At 53.1% G+C, this 17,354-nt stretch overlaps 2 protein-coding genes across 7 annotated transcripts in view; one reads left to right on the plus strand and one right to left on the minus strand.

Annotated features, from left to right (window-relative positions):
• LOC122378456 (serine/threonine-protein kinase MAK-like) overlaps positions 1 to 4,626 on the minus strand; it is a 21,573-nt gene extending 16,947 nt beyond the window's left edge. The window contains exons 1-2 of one of the 6 annotated variants that reach the window (XM_043359548.1): positions 4,563 to 4,616; positions 4,298 to 4,358 (exon numbers count right to left, since the gene is read on the minus strand). The gene's annotated coding sequence lies outside the window, so the exon portion shown is untranslated. Of the gene's footprint in view, positions 1 to 4,297 lie in introns of all 6 variants that reach the window. The other 5 variants (XM_043359544.1, XM_043359552.1, XM_043359547.1 and 2 more) reach the window with 5 other exon arrangements.
• On the plus strand, positions 1,198 to 17,033 carry LOC122378402 (putative Polycomb group protein ASXL2). The gene is made up of 12 exons (XM_043359418.1): positions 1,198 to 1,342; positions 7,471 to 7,577; positions 8,210 to 8,216; positions 8,751 to 8,950; positions 9,712 to 9,827; positions 10,326 to 10,476; positions 11,631 to 11,940; positions 12,355 to 13,385; positions 13,800 to 13,955; positions 14,205 to 14,402; positions 14,583 to 14,681; positions 15,599 to 17,033. Exons 1-12 carry the CDS (start codon positions 1,198 to 1,200, stop codon positions 16,700 to 16,702), a joined length of 3,624 nt encoding a protein of 1,207 aa, XP_043215353.1. The 3' UTR covers positions 16,703 to 17,033.
• The last annotated feature ends 321 nt before the right edge of the window (positions 17,034 to 17,354 follow it).

Here is a 17,354-nt window from a genome sequence, read left to right on the forward strand (position 1 = left end):
ACATCTCAGTCGATTCGCAGTAACTTCAGCTGCTCCAACTACACGTCTATGTGACCACAATACCGTTTTCCTCTACACCCGATGGGACTTTATGCAATCGCTGACCGATTTATAAACCATATTTATGTCGGAGCTGCAACCTTCTGCCTGTCCATTTACCCTCCCTACAGACGTGGTTGGGTGCGCCACTGCCCCCGACCCGTCACGTGATGCCCGGAGGGCACCAACCGGCGGAGCGGGTCATTTGAAACGTGTGGCCGGCAGGCGCCGGTTCGCGAGGTGGGACGGGGTGGTCCGCGGAACAGAAGATTAGGCCAGAAGTCGAAGAGGAGCAATCATGGAGGTAACTATTTTGTCAGATTTTCACATATTATATCAAGGTGGAGTCCATAAACAACAGATACCTTATATCTTTCCTCGGGTCATCCCTGGATAGAAAACCAATAGAAATCAGCCAGGATATGATGTCTTTTGTTGAAGAAATCGACATCGACGGGATTTATTTAAGTCGACGGGAGGTATTCTGCAGTACCAGTAATATTGGTGAAACACTTTTAACCTGAGGAGTCAAGTTCCAGCCATATATCAATGTCAATGTAGGGGCTTGGTTCCAGCTGTCTCAGCACGTGACCGTCTCCGTTATGGGCGAGCGGTCGGCGGGTGTCCGGCACGTACGGAACGTCGACTGGCTGCAGGTGTCGGCGGTTACGCACATGATACGTCCGCTCACCGGCTCGACCGATGATCTGCTGGGGATCGGTCCAGCAGCGCTCTCCTGGCAGGCGGGTGAGGACGACATCACCGGGCCGAAGAGCAGGCAGCGGCCTGACTCCATGCCTCCTGTTGAAGTCAGCAGTGCTCTTGCGCTTGGCTTCGTCCGCCCGGCGAGCGATGTGAGCCATGTCTGGCCAGCGCGGCGCGAGATGGGCCTTAGTCGTCGGTAGTCGCGATCGAAGCTGGCGGATATCTTTCCTCGGGTCATCCCTGGATAGAAAACCAATAGAAATCAGCCAGGATATGATGTCTTTTGTTGAAGAAATCGACATCGACGGGATTTATTTAAGTCGACGGGAGGTATTCTGCAGTACCAGTAATATTGGTGAAACACTTTTAACCTGAGGAGTCAAGTTCCAGCCATATATCAATGTCAATGTAGGGGCTTGGTTCCAGCTGTCTCAGCACGTGACCGTCTCCGTTATGGGCGAGCGGTCGGCGGGTGTCCGGCACGTACGGAACGTCGACTGGCTGCAGGTGTCGGCGGTTACGCACATGATACGTCCGCTCACCGGCTCGACCGATGATCTGCTGGGGATCGGTCCAGCAGCGCTCTCTTGGCACGCGGGTGAGGACGACATCACCGGGCCGAAGAGCAGGCAGCGGCCTGACTCCATGCCTCCTGTTGAAGTCAGCAGTGCTCTTGCGCTTGGCTTCGTCCGCCCGGCGAGCGATGTGAGCCATGTCTGGCCAGCGCGGCGCGAGATGGGCCTTAGTCGTCGGTAGTCGCGATCGAAGCTGGCGGCCCATGATCAGCTGGGACGGCGTGCATCCTGTGACGTCGAGCGGCGTTGACCGGTACGTCAGAAGCGCGAGATACGGGTCTGGCTGAGCCATGATTCGCTTCGCCGTCTGGACGCCTCGCTCAGCCGCGCCGTTTCCCTGGGGGCAGTACGGGTCAGACAGAGTGTGGAGGAACCCGTAGTGCCGTGCGAAGTCAGCAAACTCGGCACTAGTGAATTGAGGTCCACCGTCTGACCGTACTTCCTCGGGGATGCCCCATCTGGCGAACAGCGACTTCATGTGGTTGATCACCTGCGCGCTGGTGGTACTTCTGAGGTGTTCAATCTCTATCCACCGGCTGAAATAATCCACGACGATTAGATACATCTGTGAGCCATATTGACAGAGATCCGCGCCTATCTTCATCCACGGACGCTCTGGCAGTCCCCTGGAGACCATGGGTTCTGCGTGCTGAGCTCGACGGTTCGTTTGACAGAATCTACATGATTCTATCCAACTCTTGAGGTCAGGACTCAAGCGAGGCCACCACACCGAGGCGTACGCTCGCTCGCGGGACTTCGAGAGACTCGTGTGCCCGTCATCATGGATCCGTTGCAGCATTTGGGCTCTCAACGACTCTGGGATCACTAAGGGGGAACGGAAGACGAGCGGCCGCAGACCCCGCGGATCCAGAGGTCGCCCGAGCAGCCGTCGCCGCGGTCGCCCGAGCAGCCGTCGCCGCGGACCACAAAGCCAGCTCCGCCCCCGTCGCGTCAGCCCGCGCGCCCAATCCTGACACGATCGGGACGCGCCTCGGTTGCCCCCACGCGTTTGGATCTGTAGAGGGCCGCTGTGTCGTGCCGATGTTTAGTTCAGAGCCGGTGTCGTTTGCGTAGAAAGATGTGTCTCAGTAAAAAGGGGGAGATGTGTCGGAATATTGCAGCAGAATAGTTGCAGCATTTGTTGATACTTGGTTAACACGGATACAACCAGTAAAACGCCTTTTGGGCGACCAACGGAGCGAGCGAGAGGATGGGCCTTGCACGTGCGAAATTGCGAGGGGGTACCTCCAACTAGCTTGTGCACTGCACCCTACTAACCGGTCTTTAGCGATGTGCCAAATTTCAGCGCAATCGGCCTAGCCGTTCTCGAGATCTGGAAGCGGCACACTGCACGTGCGCACGTGCAAGCGGGGTCCAAATTGACTTTTGCACGGCACCCTACTAACTGGTCCCCAACCGTGTACCAAATTTGAGCGCAATCGGCCCAGCCGTTCTCGAGATCTGGGAGCGCCCCCTGCACGTGCGCACGTGCTGTAGCACCCCAACCTTAACACATGCAGATGAATTATCTGATGGAGACCTAACTGTGTACCGAGTTTCAATTCAATCGGCCCAACCGTTGTGCCGTTATTGAGGTTGCAATTTTGGAGGTTCTTAAAAAATGTCCAACTTTACCACGCGCCACGTGCGGTGGTTGGCAAGAACGCATGGTGGCCATCACACCAAAGAACTTTTACGTCCAAGTGACATTCAGTAAAGAAGACCGCTTGTCAATCGGATGTCCCGTTCCTAAGATATTAGCTTTTGAAGAGCGTCCCCACGGCCGGCCGGCCGGCCGGCCGGCCGCTCATACTCAGGATTTTCCCTTAATTCAGTATGAGACTCCGCTCGCTTCGCTCGCTCCGTAATAAACAGTCACGGTCACGTGCTGAGACACCAGCAATCCTGGAATGGACATAATTAATTCTGGCTGTGGTGTCTACATAGAAGAAAAGGAAGGGTGGTAGGACTGGTAAGGATATTGACAAGCATATTGCACACATTTAACTAATTATCCCACCATTTAAAATACAGGAATGGGGCTTCTGGTGGCTAGGCTAGGCCAAGGCTAGGCTATTATGCTGGGAAAATCAGATCATTTATGGAGGAAAAAACAGAAGATCACTATTTACTTTTTTAGGATAAAGGGAAATCAGGTTTCTGCTAAGACTCAGAGCTAGAAGAAAACTTCAAATCAGGAGAGGTAATTAAGGCAGTTGCTTGATAGTTCTACTGTTTTCATGATCAAAAAGTGACTGAAGTTAGTCACAATTGATTGAAGAAAAAAACTGGTAAGATAAGCATTCTGATGTGTGCATCTGAGGATAGGCACAGCTACAGCTGAGGATGGGGCAGCTGAGGAGTGAGGATCAGACGTTGCAGATGAGGATGGGGCAGCAGGGATGAGGATAAGAAGAGGATGGGCAGCTCCAGCTTAAGAAGGCAACAGCTGAGGATTAACACATTCTACTTCAACTTGTGATATCCATCTGTAAATGAGGTCTGAGTGTAATTTGTGAGCCCTTAGACTGTTGACTGTTCAGCTCAACATGGCAGCAAGAGCAACAAACTATAGCAGGTGGTTGAACAGTTAAAACAGGTGTTAAATACTGTGCAGTCACACAATGCACATTTTTTAGGCTAATTATCAGCAGATAGGAACCCAACAAATATGCCTAATTTTCAGCAATGCTCAGAAGGGGTATCTTATCACTGAGGATTTAACATTAAGCATCCAGATATGATTTTGATTTATAAACTTAGCATTTTTGTCTCATATTCTGTTCCATCATATTCAATATTCTTTAATGGATATCTACATATGTTACACTTCAATTAGAGAAAATATCAGTCTGAACAGCGAGTGCACTTGTCTGTCTGTAAATTGTAATTGCCCATTATCTATTTCAAATGCTATAGGCTTAGGCTAGTCCCATTCAGAAAAAAATGTTTGGAAGGTTTACCATTGAGCAGCATACCTTCATATGCTGAAAACTGGTTAGATAGGTGAGAAGGTAGGCAGTTTTACAGGAGCAAATGCTGAATTAGAATGTTCAATGTGAAAACCAAGTTGAAGTGAAAAGACTTCAACTTTGGTCGCTTTTTGATAAAGAAACGACCTCAAAACTGAAGCGAACTTCAATTTTACAATACAAGTACAGAGGCAGTGCTCACTGAATATTGAATTGGATTAATTTTGGATTCATTGAAGCTACGCAAGCGCATAAATCAATATTCCATAACCTTGAGCACGTTTTGAGCACGTTCGCCGCCAAAACTTCCGAAACGAAACTTCTCAAATGTAAACAAAAGCTACACACAGCACTATGTACGGTCAAACATATTTCCCTCCAATCATTTTTCGAAGTACGATACATCACATGAGCAAAGACAGTAATGGTGATCTAATAATTGATCAGGAATTATTTTGTGAATTGCATTTAAATTACAAATAAATCTACCAAATGAAAAAAAAATTATTAGAGTAAGCCTTGGAGTAAACCGTACTTTTAGCCCTGCCATCTACTGCCAATTTTTGTAAGCTCCAACGGACACATTCGTAGAAATTCAAGATGGCGTGGACCTTGTGATGGGATTTGTTGTTTTTTGCGATTGATGTTCAATATCGTTTAATTTAAGCGATTGAAGTGGAGAGTCTTGTTTGGATGTGGTGTTGATTTTTTGAAGCTACAAGGGTGTCAAGTCTGCTCATGTGAACTGTATCACTTTGAAAAGGGATCATAATTGTATCAGCTGCGTTATAGGAATCCTGGTGCATGTGTTTGCAATTTGAGTGAAATTTTGAAGATCGGAGTATAAGATGAAATCTGAGGCATTACCTCAATAGGCAGCCAGCATTTCAAGGTAATTGTTTATCCATGTTTTAAAGGAAACAGTTCACTTTCCTGAAATTAGTATTTTGCTATGGATTTACGATTTTTTATGCTCAAAATGATCAGAAAATAAAATAAAACCTTTTTGTAAAAACAATTATTTTCTATATTTTAATATAGGATGAACTATATTCTATGTAAAATAATGTTTGACGCGGAAGCTTATTACGCGTTGACCAATCATATTGCGGAGTTCAAACCTACGCATGCTGCATTAGCTGTAAGCAGCATGCTGATTGGCTGATGATGACTTGGCTGCATTCCTGTGCAAGGCACACATTCCTCTGCAAGGCACTCTTTTCGGAACGAGAAATGGAATATCTTCGTCTAGGGTGATCGTTGAGCCGTAAAAGCTCCTGATTTGTGCTAGTCTCAGCTCAAGCTACGAAACTGCTATTCCAGTTCAAAATCCCATGTTAAAAGTGAGCTATTTCCTTTAAAAGCTAACAATTGTTTTGTTTTGTATTGCTAGCTTGGTCCAGGTTGATGAAAACCGTACATTGAAAGCTATGAAACGGATTATTAAATTTTTACCATTAGTCTATCATGTAATTTTGTGTTATTTGTATGCTTTAAGACACAATAATGTTTTCTCCCATTTTTATAAAATAAGATCTGCCAGTCAAGGTATGATTTGTTTTTTGTGTCGAGCTGTGTGCATTTTATCCAGTCCGAGACTGAAACCACAATGTCCTGATAATCCTTTCTTCACTGATGTTGTTTTAGATTCTTCACAGTTTTAGAATATATGCTATATGATTTGAAAACTGAGATTGAGATTTAAGGTGTTGGTTATTATGAAATGCATGTCTGTTTGTTTTTATAATGCTTAACTATTACCAAGCAAGACTTGTGTGTATTTGCCTATTGATGTACACAAGCATGTTCATACCCATTCATACCTACCAAGCATGTATGCACTATGCAGACATTTTGGAAGCTGATGATTTGTAGAACAATTATTGCGTGTGTATTTACAATAATCATTTCTCAAGTTCATTGAACAATTAAGAAGACATTTTAAATGGATTTTTTTTTCTTCTGATATAGCTCAAATATTTCATTAAAAGTGTTGTCATTGGTACCAAAATTATGTTCAGGTTGTAATGAGAATTTTAGTATAACTCAAAAATTTACTCTGAAGAAGTTTTATTTTGATACCTATATAATTGGACATAAAAATGAAAGCTATGAAAATGATTCTACATACCTACTATAAATCCTCTAACAGCTAGATTACCTAGTGAAGACTTATTGCATGTAGATTGTGTACTGAATTTTGATACATCACTTCCTAAGAATGGAATGTGTGGAAATGGAATCTGTCAGTGTCATCTGGGATCATGGATAGATAGGTTTTTGATAGTTAATTTACCGTAACTTTTGTGTAAGGTAGAGTTCATTAGGCATACATTCAATGATAGAAGGGTTTATAGAATTTCAAGGATTTATAAAATTATAGAAGGTGGATATTGCCTAAAGATCCAAAGGATGATTTTGGTTGATAACCAAATGTGATTTTTAGGGAGTATGTGTGTGGTAAGCACAGCCCATTTGTGAGTGTAAAATCCTGACATATTTGTCATGTATCCACTACATTCTATGCCATTCACCACTGTTGAAATGAACCAAAATGGCCCTAAATTGCTAAAAAGGAAGTTATTGCTACCTACCCACCAAATCTCAAGATCAGCATGTTAATGTCTATTATTGATCAGTCCTTCCTCTCTGCAAGGTTTTAGCTGACAATGAGATACTTTTAAGTTTCAAGTGGTCATGTTGTGTGTGTTCTCCCTCACCAAAAGTACCACACAAAAATGGTCATAACTGACCATCTAGCATCAGATCACATTAGCATCACCTTTTGATTGCTCAGGATCACCCCCTATTCGATGGTTGTTTTATCTGTTAGAATGTGTGATTGAGTTAATCTGTGCTGTTTGTTGTGTGCCCAAGTGTCCATTTGTGCTGTTCATTGTGCCCTGAGCGGCCGTTTGTGTCCTTAGCGGCCGTCTTTGCCTGTTTTTCCATGGCTGAGCGACCCCCTCTGTGCCTCTACTACAGAGACGGAGCCGCGACTGCCGGAGAAGGGGCGGTCTGTGCTGTCACAGTGTGTGCTGAGCGTCCCCCTGTGCCCCTATTACAGAGATGGAGACGGAGCCGCGCCTGCCGAGAAGGGGCGGTCTATGCTGTTACAATGTGTGCTGGTCTGTGCTGTTACAGTGTGTGCTGACTGTCCCCCTGTGCCCCTATTTCAGAGATGGAGACGGAGCCGCGCCTGCCGGAGAAGCGGCGCCGGCGGGCCACCGGCCAGGAGCCGGTGTCGGCGCCGGCGCCGGCGCCGCTGTCGGTGCGCCAGCTGCAGGTGGCGCCGCCGGCCGCACCCGCCGCGCCGGCCGCCGCCGCAGCCACGCACTCAGGTGAGGGATGCAGGACACGGGTAGACGCTCAGGTGAGAGCTCTGAGCTACAGTTACTCCTAACTCCACAGGCAGATGATGCTCATTGCTCGCACCAGCAGCCGCCATGCGATTGGGTGAGGGCCCTGAGTCGCCGTAGATATAGCGGTGCTCGCAAGTGAGGCTCGCAGGCTGTAGTTCATAGCAATGCATTCGAGCGGGGATCGCACCAGCTGCAGCCACCAAGCTATTTTCGACCAAAATACTGCGCGCTTTATGACTTATGTAGTTACTTGTGGACTGTGGAAGCATGACCTTTGTTTCCCACAAAGGTCGTGATGCTAACTAGCAGCTCTTGTGATCAGCACCACCATAAATCGAGAGCCTCCGAAGCAAGGGTCATTGCGGCTCACGCTGATTAGTCATTTATCTCTGCGAACTAGCGGTGATCGATTCGTGCAAAACGATGTCACTGTCAGCGCGCTATGGGGCCCAATAAACATATGATTATTGCCGTGCAATTCGTTTAGCGTATTACTCAGCCAAATAAGTAGCTAATGATCGTTGTCTGCTAATGTGATGATGTGTTGCCATGACAGGTCGATGGTGAATAGTGGTCACTAGTCAATGATTGTTGGTTGTATAACTATACAACGACGACACTAGACTGTATAGTGTATGCACGAACGGCAGTTAGGTACTTGTAATGCTGCCTGTGCTTCTGTTACGTAACATGTCAGTACCAGGGGCCCCAAGAAAAGATGTATTGGGAGACAGATGAATGTATTGGATGCAAGTCACGATACTTTGAGCTGACATCTGATGTAGAGGGTTAACGGCGCCGTGAACAGTGTTTGGAAGATCACCTTAGGATGCTTCATGGAAGTGTATTGGAAGGCTTCCGAATTGCGAAAGACGCATTTGTTCCGTACAATGATGAATGCCATTTTCCGTATTTGGTCCATGATACTATCGTGCGATCTTTATTCCACGGACGTCATATAACTAATGAACCAAAACCACCGACTCTGGATGCTCTGATCTCCGCCTCTCCCCCGCGCACCGGCCATTCTAGTGTTCCGTGTACCCGCCGCCTCTGTGGCTCTCCTCTGACCACTCTGCCCCTCCCCTCTTCCCCAGCGGCTGGCGGTGAGCCCCTGGTAATCCGTACCCCAGCCGGTACGGAGGCCACCAGCAAGATGCAGCAGATTCTGCGCGCGCTCGGCCGCAGGCCTCGCCAGAGACGCGCCCGGAAACTCTCCAACGCCGCTCAGCTGAAACAGACCCAGGAGGGGGTCATTGACCTGGAGACGCCGGACAGTATCCTCACCAGAGTGCAGGTCAGTGACACGGCGACCGCCGCTTCTCGACCTCTTTTGGTGGAGGTTTGTCAGTGGAACGGCATCGCTACGGTCGTGGCTGGAAGGGTGTGCTGGCCTGGTCCAGTTCTGGGGTGTGTCGTAGATAATGTCCGTTATTTGTTTGCTGGTGCTCTGGGAGGTTGTTAGTCTCAGCGGGGCCTCCGAGGGTAAATCATCCCGGCAGTAATGCAGGGCTCTTAATCACGGGAGTCATGTTTGTTGTCGTGGAATGATTCAGTTGCCGGGTGATTATACTCTGCACGGTGCACTGGAGTCTGCTCTTGCACATATCAGGCACGCCATGGTGTCCTGTCCATTACCGTGTGCACTGATATCATGTTATCAAGCGGCAGATATAATGTGTTTAATGCATCTCTTCATTCAAGTACGGGTTTTGTAAGAGTCGACCATGCCAGCTCATGGTTTATCGCTGCGATTGATCTCTACGCCCCTCTCATCTGGCCCGTCCCTCGCTTCCATCCATGGCTCTCCGTCCCCGTTACTCTGACCCCCTTTCCAACTGACCCGTCGCGTTCACCCGCGGCAGGTGAAGTCTACTGACCCGGTGTGTCCTCTACTCTCCCCGGCACCCTCTCCGCTACTCTGACTCCCCACCTTACTGATCCGCCGTGTCCTCCCGCAGGTGAAGTCACTATTGAGCCGGTCGGCCTTCTGCCGGCTGGCGTCGCCCTCTGTTACTCTGCCTCCCCACCTGACTTCACCTGCTCGTCCTCCCCCAGGTGAAGTCTCTGCTGAGCCGGTCGGCCTTCTGCCGGCTGCCGTCGCTCTACCAGCTGCAGCTGGCTAAGATGCTGCCCGACGCCGACGGACCCAGCGGATCAGACGGAACCATGAAGTGAGTCTTGGGCGACGGGCGACGGTTGCAGGTCTATGATGGCTTATGGTGACTGGTGGATGTGGCAGCGACAGAGCCCACTGCAGTGTGCTGAACACTGTGAGTTTGTGGTTGTTATGATTCTTAAGTACTGGAGCACCCCTTTAGTGCCAGCTTTGGCAACAAACATCGAACGATTTCGAAATATTCGCTATCGGAAAGTCGATGTCGGGGTGTTCCGATAGTTCTCATTGTCTGGGTCTGGATGCCCCTTTATTTGGATCTCCCATGCAATTAAGCTAAGTGGTTTCACTGGATTATCCAATGGAGCCCTTTACTTTCCCAATATATCATGCTCTGTGTGCGGCAAACTGTGTGCATGCGATAAATTGTACCCCACTTTGCCTCGGCGCAACACCGCTGCCGCTTCCTCCATTGTTTCTCGCTTCCATCATAGTTTGTTGGCAAACTCCAAACACCCATTGCCCCATAATTTCTAACTCCGTGCTCTTCCGGCAGACTGGGCGGGGCGAGCCTCAACAACGAGTTCCTGGCTCGCGCCTGTCAGCAGTGGCAGGAGCGACTGAGGCGGGGCGAGTTCACGCACGAGAACCAGCACAAGTACCGCGCAGACGTGGACATGATGCGGCGCCGGCTGGACCCCTGGAAGGTGAGAATAGGAAACGAGAAAAGGGACAGTGCTTTTCGGGATAGGAAACGAGAAAAGGGTGGAGAGGAAAGGGGCAGGAGGGAAGGTTGGTGCTATGTGGCGATGTGGACGTTTGCAGCTTGGTTGAGGATAGTGCGGAACGATTTGAGGAAAAGTGACAGTGCTACTGGTGAGAGATAAACTGATCGTTTGTGGGACTATTTGAGCAAGTCGCTGGGAGCCTTGTGTGCTGACCGCGTGAATACTGCGTGCGTAATTTATCTGACTTGGTCGCTGGCGCGTTCTCTATGAACCCCCAGCGGGCATCTAAAGGCCGCCCCACACTGGACCTCGCATGCGGGTTGCGAGTTTTTGGGTTTTCGGGTTTCTTCAAAATTTAATAATGCAATCTATGCTGAGTGACCCACACTATCATTTAACAACCGAGTCTGCATATTTTTAGCTTGCGAGCGATCTTGCATCGCATTCCAAAAGTTGATGTTTAGTCAACTCTCGATTTTCCTCGCTGCGAGGTCTGCGAGTTCTGCGAGGTTTGCGGGTTTTTCGTTGGAGTCGAATTTTGGTTCGTTGCGCTGTTATTGCGACTATATGTAATTTTCTGAAGGTGTGCCGGCTTCACTGCATTTATGAAGTTACAATAAGGGAACGGTCTAATCACTATGAATTAGTATTATGCCCGCAAACTCAAAACCCGCAAACTCGCAACCCGCATGCGAGGTCCAGTGTGGGGCGGCCTTAACGATTGAATGATTTCTCTGGGACCAGCCCTGCCATTTGATAGCTGAATTTTCTGGGAATAGCCGAGCGACTAACGTCAGAAGTTTGGTAATATTGATGACGTGACGCGGAGAGTCTCCAACAGTTACGATGTCATAACTCTGGAATTGAAATTTACCGAATCCACTGATCTGCAAGGGAATGTCAGATGGTTTAATCATCCTGCTGGTTTTGTAGGGGCTTTTAGTGGCTGTCATTCGCATGCAACGTACTCGATCATCATACGTAGTGCTGTAAAACTTGACATTGTTTTTGCTGATGCTACTGCCGGTTGTTTACCGTAGAGCACTCTGCAATATGTGCCGCTTTGATTTCTGTTTATTCATCGTCGCACCCTTCCTTCTATGACTCTGTACCTCTCTGTGCTTGTGCCACAGGCGCGGAACTTTGAGCCGGTCTGGGGCCGGCGGCCGCGCCGCTCCGGCAGTCCGGTGACGCGTGAGGCCCAGTCGGTGCTCGGCACCGCCCTGCCGCCGGTGCCCGCCGCCGCCGCCGCCGCCGTCCTACCAGCCGCCGCCGCCACCACCACCGCCCCGGCGGCCGTCCCCGTCTCGGCGGCGGCAGCAGCGAGCAGCGCACCCAGCGGCTCGGCCGCCGCCTCGTCCGTACCTGAAGTGAAGCCAAAGAGGTCGTGGGCCACGCCGCCGCCGGAGTCAGCCGAGAGAGCAGCCGGCGCCGAGGACGAAGGTGCGTTCAGGGGAGACGGGATAGGTGGCTTTGATACGCGTTGGTTAAGCGAATTCAGTCCTGAAAAGAAACCGGAGAAGTAATTTCTTGGAAAGCATTTCTGATCATTTTCGTTAGGCGAGTGCTCAATAAGATATTTGTACGAGTAACGCATAAAGGCTTCATTTTGGCTGCATTTTGACATTTAAGACGATTCAAGTGATCCACATAGCAGCACTGCTGCGGTTGTGCTACATGCCTGTGTACATTACATTTTGCCACTTATTTCGATTTACTAGCTCAAATTTACCCTCGCTCTGAATGCGTCAGCGGCTTTTTGCTCCGTCCCTTCCCAGCGCGTATCAGATTGTCCCACGATAGTCCGCCGTGACAGAAGGTGCGTGATGTCTGACTTACCCTCCCCTCTCTCCGCAGAGTGGAGCTCCCCCAACGACGTGTCTCTCGAGTCCACCACGTGGTCTCCGACTGAGGAAGCGGACGACTCGGGTCGGACCGAGGACGAGCTTCCTCCGGCCGAGGAGGACGAGGACGACGTCGGCGAGGAGGAGGAGCCCGAGGAGGAGGAACTGGAGAGGATGATGGAGCAGGTGGAGGAGGAGGAGGACGAGGAAGAAGAGCCGGAGGAGGCGGCCGCCGAGGTGGCCGTGTTTGTGGCCGGGTCGGTGTGCGGCACCCCGCCGGCGCCCGACAGCCCGCCGCGGGTGCAGCTGACTGCTCTGGTGGCCCCGCGCGCCGCCGGACGGAGGGACTCCCCGCCGCCGTCCCCGCCGCCGGCCGGTGTCGGCGTGTCCGTGCTGCCGGTCGGTGTGAGCTCCTCTGGGGGACCGAGCGGCTCGGAGAGGGCCGCGCCGGCTGACCCTCTCATCACCACCATCTCGATCACGACGGCCAACTCGGAGCCCTCCTCTCCGGCCAGCGAAGTCGGCGGCGAACAGGGCACGGAGGAGGAGCCTCCGGCGGCGGCGGCGGCGGCGGCGGCCGAACCCGTCACCGTGGAGCTGCAGACCGCGGCGGGACGGCCGCCTGACCGGCCCACCTCCCCCGCCGAGCAGGAGGAGCAGGAGGAAGGAGAAGATGAGGACGAGGAGGAGGAACAGCGGGTAACGATAGTGCCGGTGCCTGGTCCGGCGCCGGCCCCGGCCGTGCAGGCAGTGTCAGAGGCTGTTGAGGGGATGGAGAGCGACACCCCGCCGACAGTGACCCCAGCGGTGGCGTCTCCGGCTCGGCAGGAGGAAGTCACTGTGACGCCTCTGGTGACGCCGAGCACGTCACCGGCCCCGGCGGCGGTCCCGGCCGCGCCTCACCGGTCGCCGCCGCCGGCAGCGTCTGCCACCCTCTCCCCCGCCGCTGCTGCTGCCGCTGTCTCTGCCGCTGCCGTGGTGGTGTCGTCTGCCGCTCCAGCTCCGGTCGCCGCCTCAGTCCCGGCTCCGGCGGTCTCCACGACGGTGACAGCGGTGTCAGGCGCTGTCACCCAGCAGCCTCAGCCGGCGGTGTCAGAGGCAGCACAGCAGCAGCCGGCGGCTGAGGAGCAGCTGGCGCCGGCACCGCCCCCTGCCCAGCAGCAGCAGCAGCAGCAGACACAGCTGCCAACCCAGTCCCAGCCGGCAGTTCCGCCGCAGCAGCAGCTGGTCAGTGAGAGCTCTGGTCTGCCGCATTTCTATCTAGTTTTATTTACTCGGGTTGTATGCCAGCAAGCGAGTTTCATTCTACATTCTCGTCAGTCGCTACAATAAGGGTCACCTCGGCGGCTCGGCGCCGTAAAGTTTTTATCGATGATCTTGCCGATGAGCCTGTCTGTGTTTTTCCTTGAAGTCGTGATCGTTTTGCTATATTCTGACGAAACAAAACATGTTGTCCAGGTGCGGCCGGCGCTGGCGGTATCCGCCGGCCAGCCCCAGCCGGTGGCCGTGGCCGGTACCCTTCCCCTGCCGGCCACGGCGGGCGCTCAGCCCCGGCCACAGACCTCGGCCGCGCCCGTCGCGCAGCTGCGCACCAAGGGGAAGGGACGTGGGCAGGTCAGTGAGGAAGTCAGGACGTGTACTGGTGTGTCGGGCTGGGCTGGGCTGGGCCACAATTTCTGTCAATTGCTCATCCTCGCATCTTCTGTATATATTATAATGCCTAGGTTTTCTGTGCGATAACTGGGGCTCCAACAAGGACCTTGTTTTCAAACACGTTTGTCACGTCTCTATCTGTTTGAACTGTCTACTTTGATGCTTTGTTATCCGTTTCTCTCTTTGACGCCACATTCTCTGCACCGGCAGGCCGGCAAAGCGGGTAAGGCGGCCCGTCCGCCGGCGGGTACGGTGAACCTGGAGCGCTCCTACCAGATCTGTCAGGCGGTCATCAACAAGTCGCAGAACCGCGCTCAGCTGCAGGCGCAGCTCAAACCGCTGCCGGCGCTGCTGGCGGAGCGCGGCGGCCCGGCCGGCCGGCGCTCGGCCGCCCCCACCGCCGCCGCCGCCGCCGCCGCCGCCGCCGTCTCGGCCGCGCCGCACGCCATGCAGGTCAAGTACGTCCAGGTGCCCGGCCAGAAGGTGTTCACGGCCACGCGCGTGGTGGCGATGCCGGCGGCCGGCGGCGGCGGCCACGCGGCCACCCCGCCGCCGGCGCCGCCGCCCGGGACGGTGTCCGTCAGTCAGGAACAGGCGGCGCCGCTGGTGCTCGGAGAACTGGGGGAGAACGGAACCGTGGTGCTGCGGAAGGACCTGCTCGTCCGCGGCAAACAGAAGGTCTATCAGGTGAGACTGCCGGCGGTGCGGGCTTGCGCTGGTTGGTGGGGATTTGGGGTATATGTGGATTTGGTCGCATCAGTCTTCCAGCTTCTGTCATTTTCCCAAATGTTCCTGAAAGAGCAACGAACATTCATCCCTAACATGCAACTACTACCGTTGTGAACGGTGAAGATGCACAGAAGTTTGCCCTTCAATCCTCGATGCGAACCTTCGCCGCTTTTCCGATCTTCAAGCAATTCTGACCTGATCAACGAATATCGGTGACGTCCTTCTGTCCAACTTTTGTTTTGTGCTTGCCCTTTCACCGCGCTGACCTCCGTTTCTCGGTTTCTCTCTCCCTCCCCGCTCTGTCCGCTCCCCTCCCTCTCCATCCGCACCGTCCCGTCAGCCGCCGCGCCGCTCGACCCGCCTCTCTCGGAAGCGGGCCCGCTCCCACTCGGCCTGGTCCTCGGATCCGTGCCGATTCTGTGTCGGATGCCGCGCCTCCTTCCGACCGACTGAGCGCAAACGACAACGCTAAGGTAGGACCGAAGTGGTCAGAGTACATGGTAACTAGACTGCGGGAAAATCTTCTCTAGCTGATGGTCATTTGATGTCTTGGCGTTGCAGGCGATCTGTTGAGAAACAGATGAAGAAGGCTAAGTTATCAACACGGTAGTTTAATCGTTAGTGCGTTGGTGTGCGCTTAGACAGGAGACACTGGGCTCTAACAGTGAACGTTCTTTTCCGTGAGGCCCTATAATGCTCTTTCTCTTTTGCCGGGCCCGCAGTGTCCTGCTATGAGTGTGTGATAGTGCATCACTGCTGTGTGCCCACGTGTAAGCGGTACCTGACGAATGCGTGTGTCTGTCTGCATGACGGTACCTCACGTAACTGTGTAACCGTGTGACTCTGTCTGATGGTATTTTTGTGTGTGGACGCAGATGACTGACAGCAGCGGTAAGACGGTGCTGGTGATGCGACCTGTCCTCGAGTCACCACGCGCGTCCAGCGCCCCGCCCGACCGGCCGCCGGCCGTCCTCCACCGGCTGGCCCGACCGAGCTCCACGGGCGGCGCCGTGCAGCTGACCCAGCTGACCCAGCTGACCTCCCAGCCGGCGGGACAGCACCAGCTCCTACAGCAGCAGCAGCACCAGCAGCACCAGCAGTTCATACAACAACAGCAGCAGCAACAGCAACAGATGGTCACACACCAACAGATGTTACAGCAACAACAGATGCAGGCGAGACAACAGCAGCAGCAGCAGCAGCAGCAGCAGCAGCAGCAGCAGCAGGTTCAACAGCAGCAAATTCAGCAACAGCAACATGTACAGCAGCAACAGGTACAACAGCAGCAGCAGCAGCAACAACATGTTCAGCATGTACAGCAGCAGCAGCCACCACAACCACAACCACAACAGCAAGTGCACCAGCAACAGCAGCCTGTGCAACAGCAGCAGCAGCAGCATCTCATGGTTCAGCAGCAACAGCAGCAGCACTTTATCAGTCAGCAGATGCAGCAGCAGCGGCAGCAGCAGATGCTGGCCGCCCAGCAACAGCAGCAGCAGCAGCAGCTGTCTATGATGCAGCAGCAGCAGCAGCAGCGGCCCGGTGTACCGCAGCAGCGGTTCATGCTGGACCCGAATCAGAACGTGTCTGTGCGGCCGCGTCAGTGGACGCCGGCGGTAACCGCCTACCGGCCGGCGCAGTTGGACAATGGCGCCACGCAGTATGTCAGTCTAAACCAGCAGGTGGTGCAGATTCAGAACTCTCCCAACCCCACGGCGGCCGGGGCGGCGGCGGCGGCCGCAGCCGCAGCTGCAGCGGCAGCCGCCGCGGCCGCGCCCGTCTCGGCCGGCCAGTCCATGTTCCACCTGCAGCCGGGCGGCCGGCCCATGGTGAAGGTGGTCTCGGGCGGCGGCGGCGACTGCGGCTGCAGCCTCAAGGCCATGGTGATGTGTCAGAAGTGCGGCGCGTTCTGCCACGACGACTGTATGCCGGGTCCGCCGCAGCCGGCCGTCTGCACCACCTGTCTGGCGTGCCGGTGATCGGCGCGCGGCGAGTCGACTGCCGACGGCGGCGCGAGGCATCCCCGCGGCCGCCGGCGTGTGTGATAGTGCCTTCGCTGTGTGAGTGCGCGTGGTTTTAGCAGCGGTCGGCGCGTCAGCCGGCTGAGTGTACTGGCCCCCGAGTCCGGCGGCCCATATGATCTATTATCGCGCGGCGCGTTCCCATGCTTTCCAGTGCGGGCGTTGATCTTGTTCTTTTTTACCTAATGCAGTTAAGGGTATTTTGTTTATAGTGCACTGATATTTATTGTACTGCATTCACCGTCGGGCGATGTTCAACGCCATTTGTAAAATACATATGATGTGCGCAGAGGGTTGTGTTGACCTGACGTCGAGGCAACTCGAAATCGAGCTAGGAAAACGTTCAGTGCGGTGCGAGATAGTTCGTGCACTTAACGAGTCGTGCGTCAGTGATGTAGCGCAAACACCACGTGAAGCAAGCAGCCCAAGTACGCTGAACTGGGTCCCACAAACGGGACCACTCGCTGTGGACTGGCTGGTCCGTGTGACGGGCGCGTAATGCTCTGGACACGGTGCCAAGGGTTGATCGCGGAATGTGGATAGTCTTTTCATCCAGAGACCCGCCGGGGGATTCGAACTAGAGATATTTGCATTTACTTATGTTGTCTAG

The sequence above is a fragment of the Amphibalanus amphitrite genome, unplaced genomic scaffold, assembly GCF_019059575.1.
Source record: "Amphibalanus amphitrite isolate SeventyFive unplaced genomic scaffold, NRLGWU_Aamphi_draft 000059F_arrow, whole genome shotgun sequence".
NCBI lineage: Eukaryota > Metazoa > Arthropoda > Thecostraca > Balanomorpha > Balanidae > Amphibalanus > Amphibalanus amphitrite.

What these genes read in the sequence shown, in the direction of transcription:
- LOC122378402 (XM_043359418.1), top strand. Translation starts at nt 1,198, where the DNA reads ATGGGCGAGCGGTCGGCGGGTGTCCGGCACGTACGGAACGTCGACTGG. An exon ending in CTCCGGCGGTCTCCACGACG is followed by an intron (nt 13,386 to 13,799) that starts GTGACAGCGGTG and finishes CATGTTGTCCAG; the next exon opens with GTGCGGCCGGCGCTGGCGGT. An exon ending in AGGGGAAGGGACGTGGGCAG is followed by an intron (nt 13,956 to 14,204) that starts GTCAGTGAGGAA and finishes CTGCACCGGCAG; the next exon opens with GCCGGCAAAGCGGGTAAGGC.